Raw genomic sequence first — 15,535 nt, 5'->3', positions numbered from 1 at the left:
ATGCAAGCGGTTAACTATTAGAGCAGAAATCATTCTGGCTACAACAAACCAGAGTTGATAACAACTTTAATGGTCCATTTGGATTGAGGTATAAAGAAGGGAGAGTGAAGGGGAGTAGAGTAGAGTTTGATGAAAATAAACTAATTTTGGGCCAAATCTATTCTACTTTACTCTACTTCCCCTCCCTCCCCCTCAATCCAAACATATCATAAAGGAAGCAAAAATATCATTTTAGTCCCTACATTAAGGTCATTGTTAATTTAGTTCCTATATTTTGGTAATAGTCAATTTGGTCCATATTGTCAACTTACCAAGAAAAATTGACTAAAAGTTAACAATAATATAGACCAAATTGATTATTACCATAATATAGGGATTAAATTAATAGTGACCCCCAAGATATAAGAACTAAAACGATATTTTCTTTCTAAAAGAGAAATGAAAAAAAAAAAAAAAAAAACAAAAAACTAAAGAATAAAAAAAATGTGTGTACTATGATTGAAGTTGGACTATATATATTATAATATAATGCATGCATCAATAGAAGAAGCTAAGAGTTAAACTTAAATGTCAATACTTTTAGTTGAATTCGAAACTTGAGATTATCTAAGGCAAATTCCATACAATTACAACTTATAGTTTGTTTGGCTTGAGCATATTTGCTCAGCTTTTAATTTTTATATACAGTTTTTTAAAACCACATTTTTCAAAATACAAGAATATTTTAGTGCACTTAAAAAAAAAAAAGATTAGATAAATTGTTCCAAATGGACACTTAATTGTCCTGGGCAATCAACAGAAGAAAATGCCCACAAACTCATCAAATATGAAATTCTAGCATGTGTACCACCAACGGAACGTATGCTTGAGGGGACTAAATGCACACATGGGATTGGGGTGAGTTGCAAATGAACCACAATGTTATCAATTTTGTCTAATTGACCAATGAAGTTTAAGAATTAATCAAAACTAATTTCGTGAACTATAACAGATAGAAGGTTGTTAAGTGGTATGCACATATCATCTTTAAAATAATTTTTTTTTAATGATAATATGCACGCATAACATGACCATGTTCAATCAATTATAACTGAGGAAATTGAGATGGATATGTCAGTTTGAACCATTCTTAAAGAACAAAGTTTGATCACAAAATTGAGTGTAACCTAAGACTATAACTTCACTCAATATTTTTTTATTGGATGTGAATTTTGACAAATCCATTATTGTATTATACTTTCTTCTTATATCTTTAATGCATGCAAAATTTTCTAAAAATCAAAGATCAATAGCTATATCATCAATCAATTGTTTAAATTGCAAGTTTTTGTAGTATAAATTATGAATAAAATAAGCTCATAGATTATACAATAAATAACATCTGATTGGTAAAAAATTTGATATGTATATTAAGAGTATAAAAAATATTAAATCCAACAGTTATATTTTCAAAATATATATTAATGTTAATTTTTATAAAAGAAAATTGTACTCTTAGACTGCAATAAATTCAATGATTGCCCCAACCCCGAAGGTCTTTTTGCATTTTTCTCTTGTATTTAATTAATTGATTAATTGTTGTTATTATTATTATTTGGGTTGTCGATTTCACAAGAAAAAACACTTGAGGTTGTTTTTGTTTCATCCGAAAATATTTTTCTTTAGTTTCAAGTATTTTTAGTGCGTTTGAAAACGGTAATATTTGGGGTATTTGGCAGTAAAATAATTTATTTCCAATATTTGCCGTACAAAATTTACGTCTAACACACTATTTTACTGCCAATATTTGCCGTACAAAATTTACGTCTAACACACACACACACACACACACACACACCCAAACCACGATTTCTGAGAAGAAAAAAATTTGAAGGGGCTGAGGGACTGACTGAGGGAGAACGCTCCACCGTCGTCGCCGCCGTCGCTCTCTCTCTCCGTCGCCACCGATCGTGAATCTCAACGCCAGCCACCACCAATTCAAGCTCCGTTTCACAATCTCAATCTCCAAAAAAACCCCCCTCTGTTCCTTTTCCACCAGGTAAATTCAAAAAACCACACAACTCTTTTTGCTCTCTTTCGTAATTGCTACTACTTGATGAACCTGCTTTCATGGCCTCAAAACTCATCCAAATTGCTTCCTTTGAAGCTGAGAACCAAACGGAACTCTCTCTGAGGCAAGCCTTTGAGCTTTTGGAACCAAAACTTAGACCCCCATTTGACTTAACAATCCCAGACCAACAGCAATATGCTCAGCTCAACAGGGCCATTCTTTATGGTGTTTTATGCGAACCCCATTTCGCAAAAACTCATATTAAGCACTTACATGCTATTGTCACTGATGGGTATGGCTTGTTTGTCCATTTGCTTGTCAAGGTTGTTCATGAATTGTATCCAAAACTCGTCTCCTCGGTGAGGCAACAGTTGGTTTGGGTTACCAAGGAGATGGTTGATGTTTTGGCAGTCGGGTTTGATGGTTTGTTGGTGTGTCTATTGAGGCAAATTGTTGGTGGGGATTTTAGTGAGGGGAATTTGTGGTTGTGTTTTGAGTTGTTGAGTGTTTTTATGGACAAATGGGATTGCTTGTTAGAAGAGGAACCATTGGTTTTGTCGAGTGCTTTGTACACGTACCTTCGGCTATTGGCTGATCATTGTAGGTTATCGAATAATGTGAGTTTAGAGGTATTGAAGAGGTTGGAGATTGAGTTTTGTGTTAAACTAGTGAGGGAGCAGTTTCATTTGTGTTTGAGAATTGGGAGGGATTTTATTAGAGTTTTGCAAGATTTGGTTCATGTTCCCGAGTTTAGAGCTGTATGGAAAGATTTAGTATTGAACCCAAGTGTGTTTAACACTCCGGGATTTTCTGATATTTCGAAGTTCTATTGTACGAGGACTTCGAGCCGGTATGCTTTACTTAGGATTACTCCAGAAATGGAGACCCAATTGCGGTTTTTACTCACTTATGTGAAGTTTGGGAGTCAGAGGCGCCACCAAGAATGGTTTGCTAAGAAGTTTCTATGTGGGATGGAGAGAGAGTCCCTCATTAGTGACATTGTTCGGTTTATATGTTGTGCACACCACCCAACTAATGAAATTATTCAGTCAGATGTTATTCCAAGATGGGCTGTCATAGGTTGGCTTTTGACACTTTGTAGGAAGAACTATGTTAGTGCCAATGTGAAGTTGGCTCTATTTTATGATTGGCTATTCTTTGATGAAAGAGTGGATAATATTATGAACATTGAACCTGCAATGCTATTGATGGTATACTCCATTCCCAAATACATGGATATGATTCACACACTTCTTGAGTTTTTGTTCCTTCTTGTGGACAACTATGATGTGCAACATATTGATATCATAGTTAAGGGTGTCTCATCAGCTTTCAATGTACTTCTCAGGAAAGGAGTGATTCAATCAATGGATGTTTTGACTTCTTGTGATGCACTTTCACCTTCTCTAAGGGAGAGACTTGGAAGGTTTTTGTCAGGTATGAAAATGGCAATTTCTAAAGAACTGCAGCCAGCCAATGTGTCTGGTCACCTTTTGACAACTTTGAGCTTGTCAAATTCATCTGGTATGGAAACTCCAACACCATCATTGAAAGGGCAACTCACATGCACCCAAGAAGATAGATCTGCCATGGAACCTTTTGATTCTTCTGTTCCATCAGTTGTGACTAGTGAATGTCAAGTTGTTGCTGTGGAGAATTTACTTAGAAAATGTGGAGAGACGATTAAGAAATCATATGCAATGGGCCTTCAGACTTTGGAGGAATTATTATATTCATTTGTGAATCTCAATAATTACAAAACAGTGGGTGGCACAATATGTCCTGAAGTTTTATCTTCTAGAATAGCAAAAGAATTTGAGTTGAATGGACATAAACTGTTTAGTTCTCTTCAATTTCTTTCTGATAAGCCTGACTGTGATGATGAAATCGGGTCTGCCACATCCTTAATTATTCGTACATTTATCTTTTCTCAGCCTAAGATGCAGGACATGCTTCTATCCTGGTCAAGGATGGGTTTTTCTGTGGGATCATGGTTACTATCTTACGCATCAAGACTTGCTTATGAGGCATACATGGTGGATTGTACTAGAGATACATTGCTTGACAAAGATTCTGCCAAGAAAATTGATCAGCCTTTGCTGATGTTTCATTTTAATGGGTATCATTCTTTTTTAAATGGAAAAAAAGAGAATTCCCTTGCTTCTACTCCTAAGATAGACGATAAGTTTGTCTTAGAGTTGGTAGATAGTGCCTTTTCTGCTTACAGATGTTTCCTTATGTATTCACAATGTATCTTACATAAAGATAAAGATATGTCTCTGACGAAGCTCCTCGTTTCTGACTTAATATCTTGTAATTTAAGGGGGACAAAAATATTGAAAATTTTATTCTGCAGTGTCTTTTGTCATTTTCCTGATTTATCCATAGGTGAGGAAGACATCATCAGGTTACTTGTCGGTCAGTTGGATCACACCGATCTAGTTGATATACAGTTTGAAATTGGCTTGAAGAAATACTCTATATTTGGTGAGAACACTGAAAGCATTTTCCACTTAATTGAAAGCTCACTGAGTTGGGGCTGTCTGGAACAGTATAAGTTCTGGGGCTTGATTAGATCAGAGCTTGCAGTTTCCACAGTTCAACTGGAGAAAGTGATTTTGGGATTTTTCTGCTCTGGTGAACTACATGAAAAAAGAAATTCCATTGCAGTTGAAGGTCTTCTGACACTCTGTAGTTGTCGGGCACCCACACCTGAGCTTGTTGGGGCAATCATGTTATTACCTAATAATGTGTTCCCTGACTTTGCTGCTGCTGCTCTGGCGACATGGGTTGTGTCTAATGCCTCAACTTTATTTGATAGCTTAGCTGAGTTTTCTGGGAAACTTGATAAGAAAACTGTGGATTCTGACTTTCCTAATTCGGCTGAGATTATGATAAACCATTCTGCAATTTTGTGGTTATTCAATTACTATAATGCTCAGGGGATGAATGGCTCAGATATTTTGAGAAACTTATCCCAAGATATTTGCGTCAAAAAGTAATGCAGTGTTTCTGATAAATATTGGAGAATGAATTTTGTATTGAAAGGTAAGCTATGGGGTGTACAGTTTATCTTTTTTTCCCAATCTTAACAAGATCAAATCATGTCTTAATTTTTGTTGAGTAACTGTGTATCACTTTTATGTGTAGTAAAATAGCTGCGTATCTTATTACTGTTTGGTTGCCTCTCTTTAAATTAAACCACAGTCTTCACGTAGTCAATTTTCTCATTTTCAATTAAGTTAACCAACTCAATTGAAAATGAGAAAGATCTTTCTGTACTGTTCTTTATAGCCGAATTCTTCAGATTAGATTGATGCTATTTATACAGCAGTGACTTGATGTGAGAATTTGTGTGCTTTGTATTGCCAATGCTCTATTAGTAATTGGGTACTCAGGTCCTCTCTTTCATGTTGAATTTGGCAGGATGGCATATGGTTGGACAAGAGCCTTAGTGCTGCTTCAGATGCTTTTGATAACCTTTTTTGTCATTGCTGTATGGTATGTGGTCTTTAGACCATTTCTCATCTTTATTATTTGCAAAAGAGAATTAGTGTTGTTGTGTCCAATAGAAGCCTTAAATTGCTTCAGATATAGTTTTATTCAGAAATAGTTTTCTTCATTGATAAGTCATATTCAGATATAGTTTCAATATTCCTAAACTAAATAGTACTTGTTTTTAGTTATGATGCACACTGGCTGACATAATTGTGAATGCATGTGCTTGCTTTTGGGGTTTAGGGGGACTGAAGTTATGGGAAGGTTTACTGGATCTAGTTAAAGCACTTCAATGGATCTTCAGTCAGATGCACTGTTTCTGCTTCATCTGACCGGTAATGTTTTCAAGATTGTCCAGGACTTGAATAGGATTTATGTGAGTATAGATGTTTTATGTTGATCTAATACAGTATTTAATCAGTTTCTTAGAGCTAAGCTTTTATGCCAAGAACTCCCTTTATAAGTAACACATCCATGTTTCTATTTGGGGGACAAACCCATTTCAATGTGTAGAAGTGGGTTCCAGGGATCATGGCATTTCAAATTGTATATGCTCTGTGTAGGTATCTCCCCTACTTGCTTTTAGCATGCTGGACAAATTTGGGATTGGGACACTGTTTGCAGCCTGATATACTTCATAACTGAGGAATGAAATGGTGGAAAACCTGTGAAAGTCTGGGGACTAATAATAACTACAAAATTTTGGCAGGAAATTTCGATTTTGTATAAATTGTAAATAAAGGATCTCATGAGGTGTTCCTTCTGAGAATCAGAACAGAAGAAGGGAGAATAAGGAAAAATAAAGTTGTTTTGGTGGGTTGTATTCCTGTTCAAAATAAGCTTGTGTTCTCATTCTTGAATATTTGGAATTTTATGGGGATACTGCAAATAATCTGGAATTTTACAGTGTTATCAATAATCTTAAAACCAGTTAACTTGGAAGTTGGGTGATATTGTGTGTAATTGTTGTAGAACCTCCATATAGCCTTGATTGCTTGACAAAATTGTATAAGTCTTAAGAGGTTGCCTTTTAAGCAAAGAAATGTTACGTATATTTCATCTGCTTTCTGGCAACACCTGTGCCTTTCTGTACAATGTATTGAAGGCCATAATGTATGTCTTTTACAGAAAGCCACAAGGGTAACAGCAGCTCGTTATGGTGTCCAAATCAGCCCATCTTTTCCTGTGCCATCCAATTGCATAGGTTGCTTAGGAGTCATGAATAACTATGAATCTCTGCTTCCAAACAAGAAAGCTCTTTTTGATATCCCCGTGGCACCTACAGCTAGTGCATATTTGACATCTCTTGTACTTGCAGTTGCTGCATTTGTAGCTGATGGCAGCTTTAATGTAGGGGACAATGCTTTGTAAGTTTTCTTAAGTGCCTTTCTTTGGAAAGTCATACTTTATTATGCAGAAGCATTTTTTTTTAGATGTTCTTTCTGTTGGAGTTGGCAACTGTTTTTATTGTGGATATGGCTGTAGAAATCAGTTGGTAGGGGGTTCTGATCTGTTTTCATTATTGCTTGCTTCTTTAATTTGGTGCCAACTGTGTAGATGTCTAAAGAAGTATATCATGTTAGCCTCCCAAAGTTGCAACTTTGGGGGGAGCTATTGTCTTAGTGTCATAATATGTGAAAGACCTTGCTGGATGTTATGTGGAAATGTAATCAATAGATTATTCATAACTGAACAGAAAATGAAGAGATAAAACTCAGAAAATATCCTTTGTATATATGTTAATTTAGGTCGACTCCTAAGGTTATGGTTGGCTTGATACTAAAACTACTTGTACACTAAAAAGTAAGGAAACTAGACTTAAGTTTATCATGTCAGGGATTTTGGAATTATTGTGGACTTGGTAAAATTTCTGTTTTCAAGAAAGATTGCATCTCAATGTGCTCTACTGGTAGCTACTCTACACTTCTTTCCTCTGAAAAAAAGTTCATACTTTATACACCAAGACATAGTGTTAGTGGTTTATTAGGGCTCAAAAAGTTACAGATTGTAATTATATTCTTAAGAGCATGTTACAGTAATTGATTATGAACGTTATGACCATTTTCTGAATGTATGATTTCTAATATATTGCAGTTTGGAAGTTTAGAGGAGTTCCAGGAAGAGTTTAAGGATATCAATCAAGAGGAGCAGATTTCAAAGCTGCATAAAATGTTGGCCCCCCATCTTCTTAGAAGTGTAATTCTTAACCCTTTCAATGTGACAATTAGTTTCACTTGATTTAATTTTAGTTTGCATCAGTTATTTGAAGCCCAAATGTTGTATGTTCACTAGTATTTTTAGCTTATTCATTATTCACAAACCACCACTTCTATTTTTCTGATGCCCCCTTCATGAGTGTGAGACTTTTAAGTGGCTTTACATATGTGGAACAAACTATATGTTTTGTGTTATACATAGTGTCAAGTTGATGATTACTCTCCATGTTGCAGGGGTATATCTTTGGCTGCAGATAACTGACAAGATGAAAGCACGTGCATCCTTAGAAGTAATTGGCAACAATGACAGAATACTGGACCGTGGGACTCATCAAACGAATGGGAACTTGTGATTGAAGCATCTTCTAATCGCTTGGAATGACCTTGAGAACACTCTCAGCATGCTATTAAAGATGGTGGGTATAATAGTTTATTAGTTTCAGAATTCTCTAGTTAAAATACTAAGTTCCTTTAGGTTAATGTGAAAATGTCTCCATAAACTTCAAGAGTGAAGGATTTAGTGATTTGGAAAGCTAATTGAATTTTGTTTGATTGTGTTTTGGTATAATATAGATTTTGTAATATGTGGTTCTTTGAAGTCTATGTGCATAGTTGTGGGGGTTTTTTATTTTTATTTTTTAAAAAGAGAAAAACCTTATTTTGAGGGTTGGGAGACCCTAAAAAAAAGTTTTTGTACTTCTATTTATTTTAAAATTTTTCAGGGGTTGCAAATCCTCCATAAAGATAAAACATTTATTTCAAGGGTCATGTAGGCTGTCGAAATTTCTATTTCAAGGGTCACAGACGGTTCATTGAGGGAAGGCATGATCGTGTTGCAGTGGCTGCTGTCCACCAGATGAGTTTTTTTGTACTGGTTCAACTAATGAAGGGCAGCGAGCCAAGCGAACAGGCTAGAAGGCCATCAGCAACCATGCATGAGTTTATAGTGTCACAAAATAGTTATTTTTTAGGACAGTTCCTTTTTATGAGATACTGTACTGGTTCAACTAAGTTATATAATGACTTGGTGGGAAATAAAATGATATGTACTGTTTATCGACTTGATGACCCTTAAGACTTTCTATTGAAGAAAATTTTCTCCTATCAACTTCAACGTGTTCCATGAACAAGCTTGGCCACTCAGTGATAACTTAAAGAAAGTTCTCAAAAGATTAGGCGTTTGGCTTCATCATTTAGCGTATCTTAGAAAACAAGAATTTTACTCAACTTTACAGACTAATAGGCCAAGACAATGTCCATCTTGATAATGGAGGCTTTTCATATATCTTAGTTCTTTTTAGAACTGTGGTTTTGTAATTGTTGTTTTTTTATTTCTTAGTTATGTTCTACTATTATTATTTCCTCTGGGGTGTTAAAAAGGCTTTGAAGTTTAGGGTATGAGCGTCTATAGTTGAATTTTGTTAACCTGTATCAGATAATTACATCTCCTAAATTAATTAATTATATATATGGGTCGGATTTAAGTAACATATGGTTTGACTGCAAATCAATTTTGATTACATTTTCTCATTTTCTCCATGTACTTGCAAATTTCAAGATTATAAATAATCAATAACTATTTTATCCGATGTTTAAATTGGAAATTTTTGTGTTTTAAAATTATACACAAAACATGAATAATTTATAAATAGGACAGTAAACAACATTCAATTGATACAAAATTTTGTGTGCAAAATTGTGTGCTCGTTAAGAAGTAGGGGTGTCTAGACCCGATTGGAGCCTAAAAAACCGACCAATTTGCCTGACATTGACTCGATTTTGGCTTGAACCAAAGCCCCAGTTGGTCGACGGTGGGTTTTTTATTCAAAGAACTGACGCTGACGGGTTGAGTGGTGGGTTTGCTTCTCCAAAACCTAAGCAACCTAAACCTGACTGTTTCTATATAAGAAATTCGGCTAAATTCGACAAAATCAAGCCAGATCTGGCGAGATCTAGACCAAATCTAATGAGATTTAGCCAGATCTAGCTAAATCCTAGAAATTTTTAGCGAAAATTTGTAAATTTCAATGAAAAATTTACAGATTCCGACGAAAAATGCAGTTTCTGGCGAATTTTTGCAGTTTCTCGTGATGTTTTGCATATTCCAGATACCGATCGAACCAAACCGACCCCACTCGAACCTGAAACTGACTCGATCGATTGATGTCGACGGTCGGTTTTGGGTCCCTCCGCCCTCCACTCAACACTGGCGGGTCGGGTTCGAGTTGGGTCCAAAATCGAACCAGCCTTACCCATGGATAGGCCTATTAAGAAGACAAGAACATGGTGGAAATTTTAAAATATCAATCAAAAATGAAATTGAGTTGGGTAATATTGACAAAGAATTACACAAGGGGTAATTCGATATTTTCTGTAGTCTTGGAAAGAAGTACGCAGTTTTCATAATTTTGCATCACATGCTGCAACTTTTAGTAAAAAAATAAAAGTGATTCCTTTTACAACTTCACCAAGTTAATGGAGGCCTTGAATGAGATTCAGTCCCCTTATTACTTCAACAAGCTCTCAGAAGCACTGTGCATTGCTTAGAAAGAAGCAGTTGCGATGGAGTAAAAGCCTCTCAAGGAGAAGCCAAGAACATAGCGTATTCTCAGACGTAGGGTTTCAAGGGCAAGGAAGAATGGCTAAGATATGAAAAACTTATTCTGGAAGATATTTATTACCTGCCATTTCTAGAGGATGGTTTAGGCTTCAAATATGTGTTTGGGTGGATATTATTTGATCTTCACGTATGTGATGTCTTTGGTTGAGTCAGACAATTTTATGAGATTTAAGCTATTTTGAAGGGGATGCAAGACAAGCTAAAAATGGTGTCTAATAAAATCTATACATCTTTTTTCATTTATCATGTCCTTTCTCTTCTTGTTTATAGTATCACTACTTGCTTTATCGTTTGTTTATTCTGAACATCTAGCTCTTTAAGACCTTACTTTCTACCTTGCAAATAGACATACACCTTCAAGAGAATTTTCAAACATATAAGACATGTAACATGTTCTTTAGCACAAACAAAACTGTATTGCTAATCATCTTTGTAGTGAAAGTGATATACATCTTCATAAGGTTGCAGAAATATATCTTCAATTATAAAATTACATATCTTATAATATAAAGAAAAATCTGCAGTTAGTTTTTAAAATTCAATAAATTATACCAACTTTAATTTCCTACGAGACGGTTCTCACACTTGAAGTGGAAGGCTCCAGAAGATCCGGTGCAGAGTTTACCTGAATCTGAGGTACTTCCTCTGCAGAGCTATCTACCTGAACAGATGAGGATGATTCAGCCTGGCTTGGCACTGAGGCTTCAATCATTTCTTGTGGTTTAAACTTGTTGATATAATAAGTAAGCGATGGCCCGGAGTATTCTATTGTCTTCACTTGAGGAGGTTCGTTTTTACCAACTTGAAGGAGTATTGATGAAGCTGCAGCAATTGAGATGAGAGCAAGGCCACCAGCAATTGCTGCTGAGTTCTCAGCTCCATCAGCAGATTTACCTGCATTTCCGGAGCTTATTGCACTTTCTGCCACGTAAACCGTAGGCTGGAGAAGGTTTAGAAGATATTAGATGAAACAGACTATAACATTGAAGAATTGAGAAAGAAGCAGATAATAAGGACAGAGATAGAAGAAAGAAGGAACAACCATAACAACAGATGGCTGCAATAATTAATTGGGCTCTTGTCCTACATGCTGTGTGCATCCATATTAATTCATTTTTTCTAGGGGAGATTACACTGATGACACTGTGCCCTGAAACTTGAGCACTTGTGTGGCTTTTATCATATGAGAGCTAGTGGTCAACCCTGTTACATTATGTCATCTCAATATACCCAATAGAAGCTGAATTTATTGTTACAAACAAACTGTTTTACTTAAAACAAAACCTAGTTAGCCTAGAAATACTGAAATTTGTATGTTTGGTATAACCATTCCCTTCTGCATAGACCTGGTCTGTAGATTATTAGTGAATGTAGTTACAGTTTCACATAAAACTGTTAACAACCATTTATTTTCTTACTCCCAATATTTCAACAACAGGGGGTTAAAGTATCTGAAGGAGGGGAAAACACAAAAACCAAAAGGTTTCCCTTGTTTCTCAACCCAAACATTTGTGGTGTTTGAGTGTAGTTTTTTATTGGCTAAAATGCACTTTCCGCCCTCTAAGTTTGGGGTTTGCTTCTAAGACAAATCAAATGACTCATGAATCAAAATGTTAAAAAGGTTGAAAATTTTTTTTTTGCAAAAGTTCAACTTGTACTGTATGTTGCCTTGTGAAAGTGTATGAATAATTAGAATTGTACTAAACTTTTTTTTTTTTTTATCACAAAAGAGAGAACTGCCATGCTCTAATGCAAGCCTCAGAAAGAAATTGTAATGATGGCAGAGTAAGGATAGGAGATTTTGTCATTTTCACGAATCAACCAGTTCTCCTCCTACAGTCCTATGCCAGAACTAAAAGCTCTTAAAATACATCAATTTTAAGGAAATGTCCAGTTCACGAGGAACTTATAAATATGAGAGGCAGATATATCCTGGAAAATCTTTGAATTTCTTTCAACGCGTGCAGATGACAAGCTTGATGAAATTAAATGAAAAAATTTCAGGTACTATGATTTTCCTGACTGGGAGAAGTGATCAACTGTGTGAGAACTATGTTTGCTGATTAACATTGATTTTTTGCCAAGGCAACCATCTTGATTTTGTTTGATTACAAAATATAGTGGATCATCCTCAAATATAAAACCTAACTAAATATTTGCATAAAGGTCTCTCTCTCCTTAATTCTCCTTTTTGTTTTTAATTACAAAATCTACTACAGTAAAAAAAGAATTAAAAAAATAACTTGAAAATAGAAAGAGCTCAAAATAACCAACCTCAACTGAATATATGTTTGTTTGCCCAGCAGTGTCTTTCTCAACATAGCCTGTCCAACCTTTCTTGCGGGGCGGATATGTTCCAACCACTCTGGTCTTCTCCCCAGCTAACCACTCCCCGCTAATCTTCCCAACCTAATTTTTCCATTAGCAAAACATTAAATTTATTATGTTGAGTGAAGATAAATACCCAGTTGTTCCTCATTAGTTTGTGCAGTGCCCTGCATATCAATTGCTCTTGATTTTGGGTAAAAACATAAATTGCACAATTGATGAAAGTAGGCAGAGTGATATTAGTAAATAAACAGGTTCTTTTTTTTATGCAATATAAAAATATGCATAACAAGTTTTACATAAAAAGCCATTTCACCTTGAGGAGAAAAACAAAAGTGAATCTTGACTCTGGCATGAAATACTGTATAGGGTCCCATAATATGTAAATCTTATAAGGAAGTGAGTTTTCTACATCACTTTGGCACTGACATCGATATCGATTACCACCTTATTAAGCTAGGAACATAGCATTCACTCCTAAGGCCTTTATGCCAATGGCATATGTGGTAGATTAGACAAGAACAATTGTCAAGACAAGGTAAGCAACTTGGAGAGTTATACATATATTGAGACACCACCTTAAATCTAAAAGTTTAAATCTGCAGACTGGACCCAATCATGTCTATTGATCCTTACTTTTTGCCCCTACTTTGCAATGAGTGATTCACTACTCACACAAGCACCACAACAAAGGGCATTACAAGAACTGCTTCTTTGCACTAGACACCTCTTTCCATGTCCCCCACCCCAACTAACCAACAAAACACAAACATTTGGAAGCTGGAAACAAAGTTTAAACAAAACATCCAGGAAAAATCTCACCTATCCTACAGTTGTTCATTTTTATTTATTGATAAAACAGGACTTAAATTTTAATAAGAACATTATAATAAAAATCATAAAATTATGTACACAAGATACACAACTTTTTATCAAGCACAAAAGCTAAATTTATCACATTTATTCAATATGTTTTGCACTATTTGTATATATATACCAAACTATGGATTAGGCAGCTGCACAGGCATGGCATCTTACATTAATGGTTTATTTCCTTAAAAAATTCCATCACTTTGCAGGCGGGAGAGCGCACACACAAAAATATCATTACAGCTAATTTCCAAAACCCTGAAAGAATTCGAATTGGTTTTCTAAAAAGCCTTTTTTCCAGAATCATGAAATCACTTGAAGAAACACAAGTTAGAAAACAAGCCTTAAACATATCAACCCATAGATAAATCAGAATATGAGGCCAACTTTTCCTTAAATGGACCATCTATAAACAATTTTTAATGCAACAAATCCATTCTACTTCTAAATTCTCTTTCCAAAAATATAAACTTCAATCACTTATAATTTCTTCACAAAAAAGAGTTCCTGAATTCTAATACTTTTCCTATAATCATTTGTCTACACCAGACAGTGCATAAACAAGAGGAGATACTGTTAAAATAATAGTTAAATGATTAAATTCACAATTTCTTAACAGTTTAAATATATGGAAAAAATCATAATTGAACATGGGATAATTGCAGTTAGTCCCAGTGATTAAAGACAAAAAAAAAAAAAAAAAAAAAAAAATAGCAAGAAATAGAAGTAAAGGATAATCCTAGTAAGAAAGAAGACCCACCTCCTTATCAGGAGCACACTCTTCATCATTGCAGTCAGGGTCTTCTTCAGTGGAAGCTCTGACTCTGAAAAAAAGGCTGGAATTTCGCTTACTGACACTATGGTACTTGGTGTTGAAGAACCTTTGAGTTGGGAAAGTGCAGGTATTGGCTGCAGCTACCACTGCTTGTAATGCACAGGCCATTCTTGAAAAGTTTTAAAGATATAAAACTATATCAGGCCTATCAGCTCAGAAAGTACACTTTGAGAGGAAAAAAAAATGAAAACTTGGAAGTGGGTTTGTTTTGTTTTGTTGGAAAAGTTTGTGAGTTTCTTTCTTTCTTTCTTTCTTTCTTTCTTGGGGTTGGAGTGGTGGTGAAGTTTGAGAGTTGGAACACAGAGACAGAGAGAGGTATAGAGAGATTTTTGTTTTCCAGTTTTTTGTGGTGGATTTTGAGTGGGCTACTTGTGGACTGTAATCTTTTTCGTGCACATTTTGGGCTGGACTTGGACTGTTTCATAGGTACTGAAAAAAAAGTGGGATTTTGTAAAGTTGTTTTTCTTTCTGTGAGTGGGTGTCATGAAGCCAAGTTGCCAGAAAATCTCCATATCCGTACAGAAGATTTGGAATGAAACCTCCTATATTAAAACAAGGTGGAGGATTTGATTAGGGTATTTTGGCAGGGATTTGGCTTGTACCCTGTGTTTTAATTTTAATACACTGAATGTGACATAGACACGACACATGTTTTAAATTGATCATATGTCAATTTTGTATCTCATTTAAAATTAATCACATGTCGATCTTGTATCTCGTCTAATGCACTAAACAGAAGCTTTGTCCATTTAGGTAACATATTAGTGAATTTTTATTGGGTAATACCTCTTTGTGGTTAAACCCATCACAATTTAGTTAATAAATTTTCAATTGTTATATTTGGCTATTGAAAATTAAGATTAAAATAAAATTATTAGGATTCTGTCCAAATTATAAATGAATAGATTTTGCATTTTTTGAATAAAAAAATTACCTCTTGTGGTTTTGACTTCCTTGAGTTTAGAATTAAATGAATTCGTTAGGGGACTTTGGAGTTTGGACGAAACCTAACAATTTTATTTTAGTCTAAACCTTGAAAGATAAAATATAGTAATTGAAAGTTTCAAAACTAAATTGTTTTTTTTTTTTTTTAGGTAGAAATTTCTGAAATAAATTGT

The 15,535-nt window shown here is 35.0% G+C and overlaps 2 protein-coding genes across 14 annotated transcripts; one reads left to right on the top strand and one right to left on the bottom strand.

Moving 5' to 3' along the window:
* Positions 1–1,802: 1,802 nt before the first annotated feature.
* Positions 1,803–9,081, top strand: LOC126723474 (uncharacterized). Of its 13 annotated transcripts, none has more exons than XM_050426899.1 (7): positions 1,803–5,098; positions 5,477–5,551; positions 5,792–5,924; positions 6,677–6,915; positions 7,643–7,742; positions 7,999–8,180; positions 8,538–9,081. In XM_050426899.1, the coding sequence occupies exon 1, from the start codon at positions 2,110–2,112 to the stop codon at positions 5,050–5,052; it is 2,943 nt and encodes a 980-aa protein (XP_050282856.1). In that variant the 5' UTR covers positions 1,803–2,109; the 3' UTR covers positions 5,053–5,098; positions 5,477–5,551; positions 5,792–5,924; positions 6,677–6,915; positions 7,643–7,742; positions 7,999–8,180; positions 8,538–9,081. The 13 variants fall into 13 exon arrangements, with proteins under 13 accessions (XP_050282856.1, XP_050282855.1, XP_050282854.1 ...); XM_050426898.1 differs by having other exon boundaries at positions 8,528–9,081; XM_050426897.1 differs by having other exon boundaries at positions 8,487–9,081.
* A 1,680-nt stretch (positions 9,082–10,761) lies between these two features.
* Positions 10,762–14,800, bottom strand: LOC126723473 (protein MAINTENANCE OF PSII UNDER HIGH LIGHT 1). The gene is made up of 3 exons (XM_050426894.1): positions 14,343–14,800; positions 12,659–12,793; positions 10,762–11,324 (listed from the first exon to the last, which is right to left on the bottom strand). Exons 1-3 carry the CDS (start codon positions 14,523–14,525, stop codon positions 10,950–10,952), a joined length of 693 nt encoding a protein of 230 aa, XP_050282851.1. The 5' UTR covers positions 14,526–14,800; the 3' UTR covers positions 10,762–10,949.
* Positions 14,801–15,535: the final 735 nt, after the last annotated feature.

The sequence above is a fragment of the Quercus robur genome, chromosome 4, assembly GCF_932294415.1.
Source record: "Quercus robur chromosome 4, dhQueRobu3.1, whole genome shotgun sequence".
Lineage (NCBI taxonomy): Eukaryota > Viridiplantae > Streptophyta > Magnoliopsida > Fagales > Fagaceae > Quercus > Quercus robur.
The sequence above is the reverse complement of the archived record's forward strand: the minus strand, read 5'-3'. Positions and strand labels throughout refer to the sequence as shown.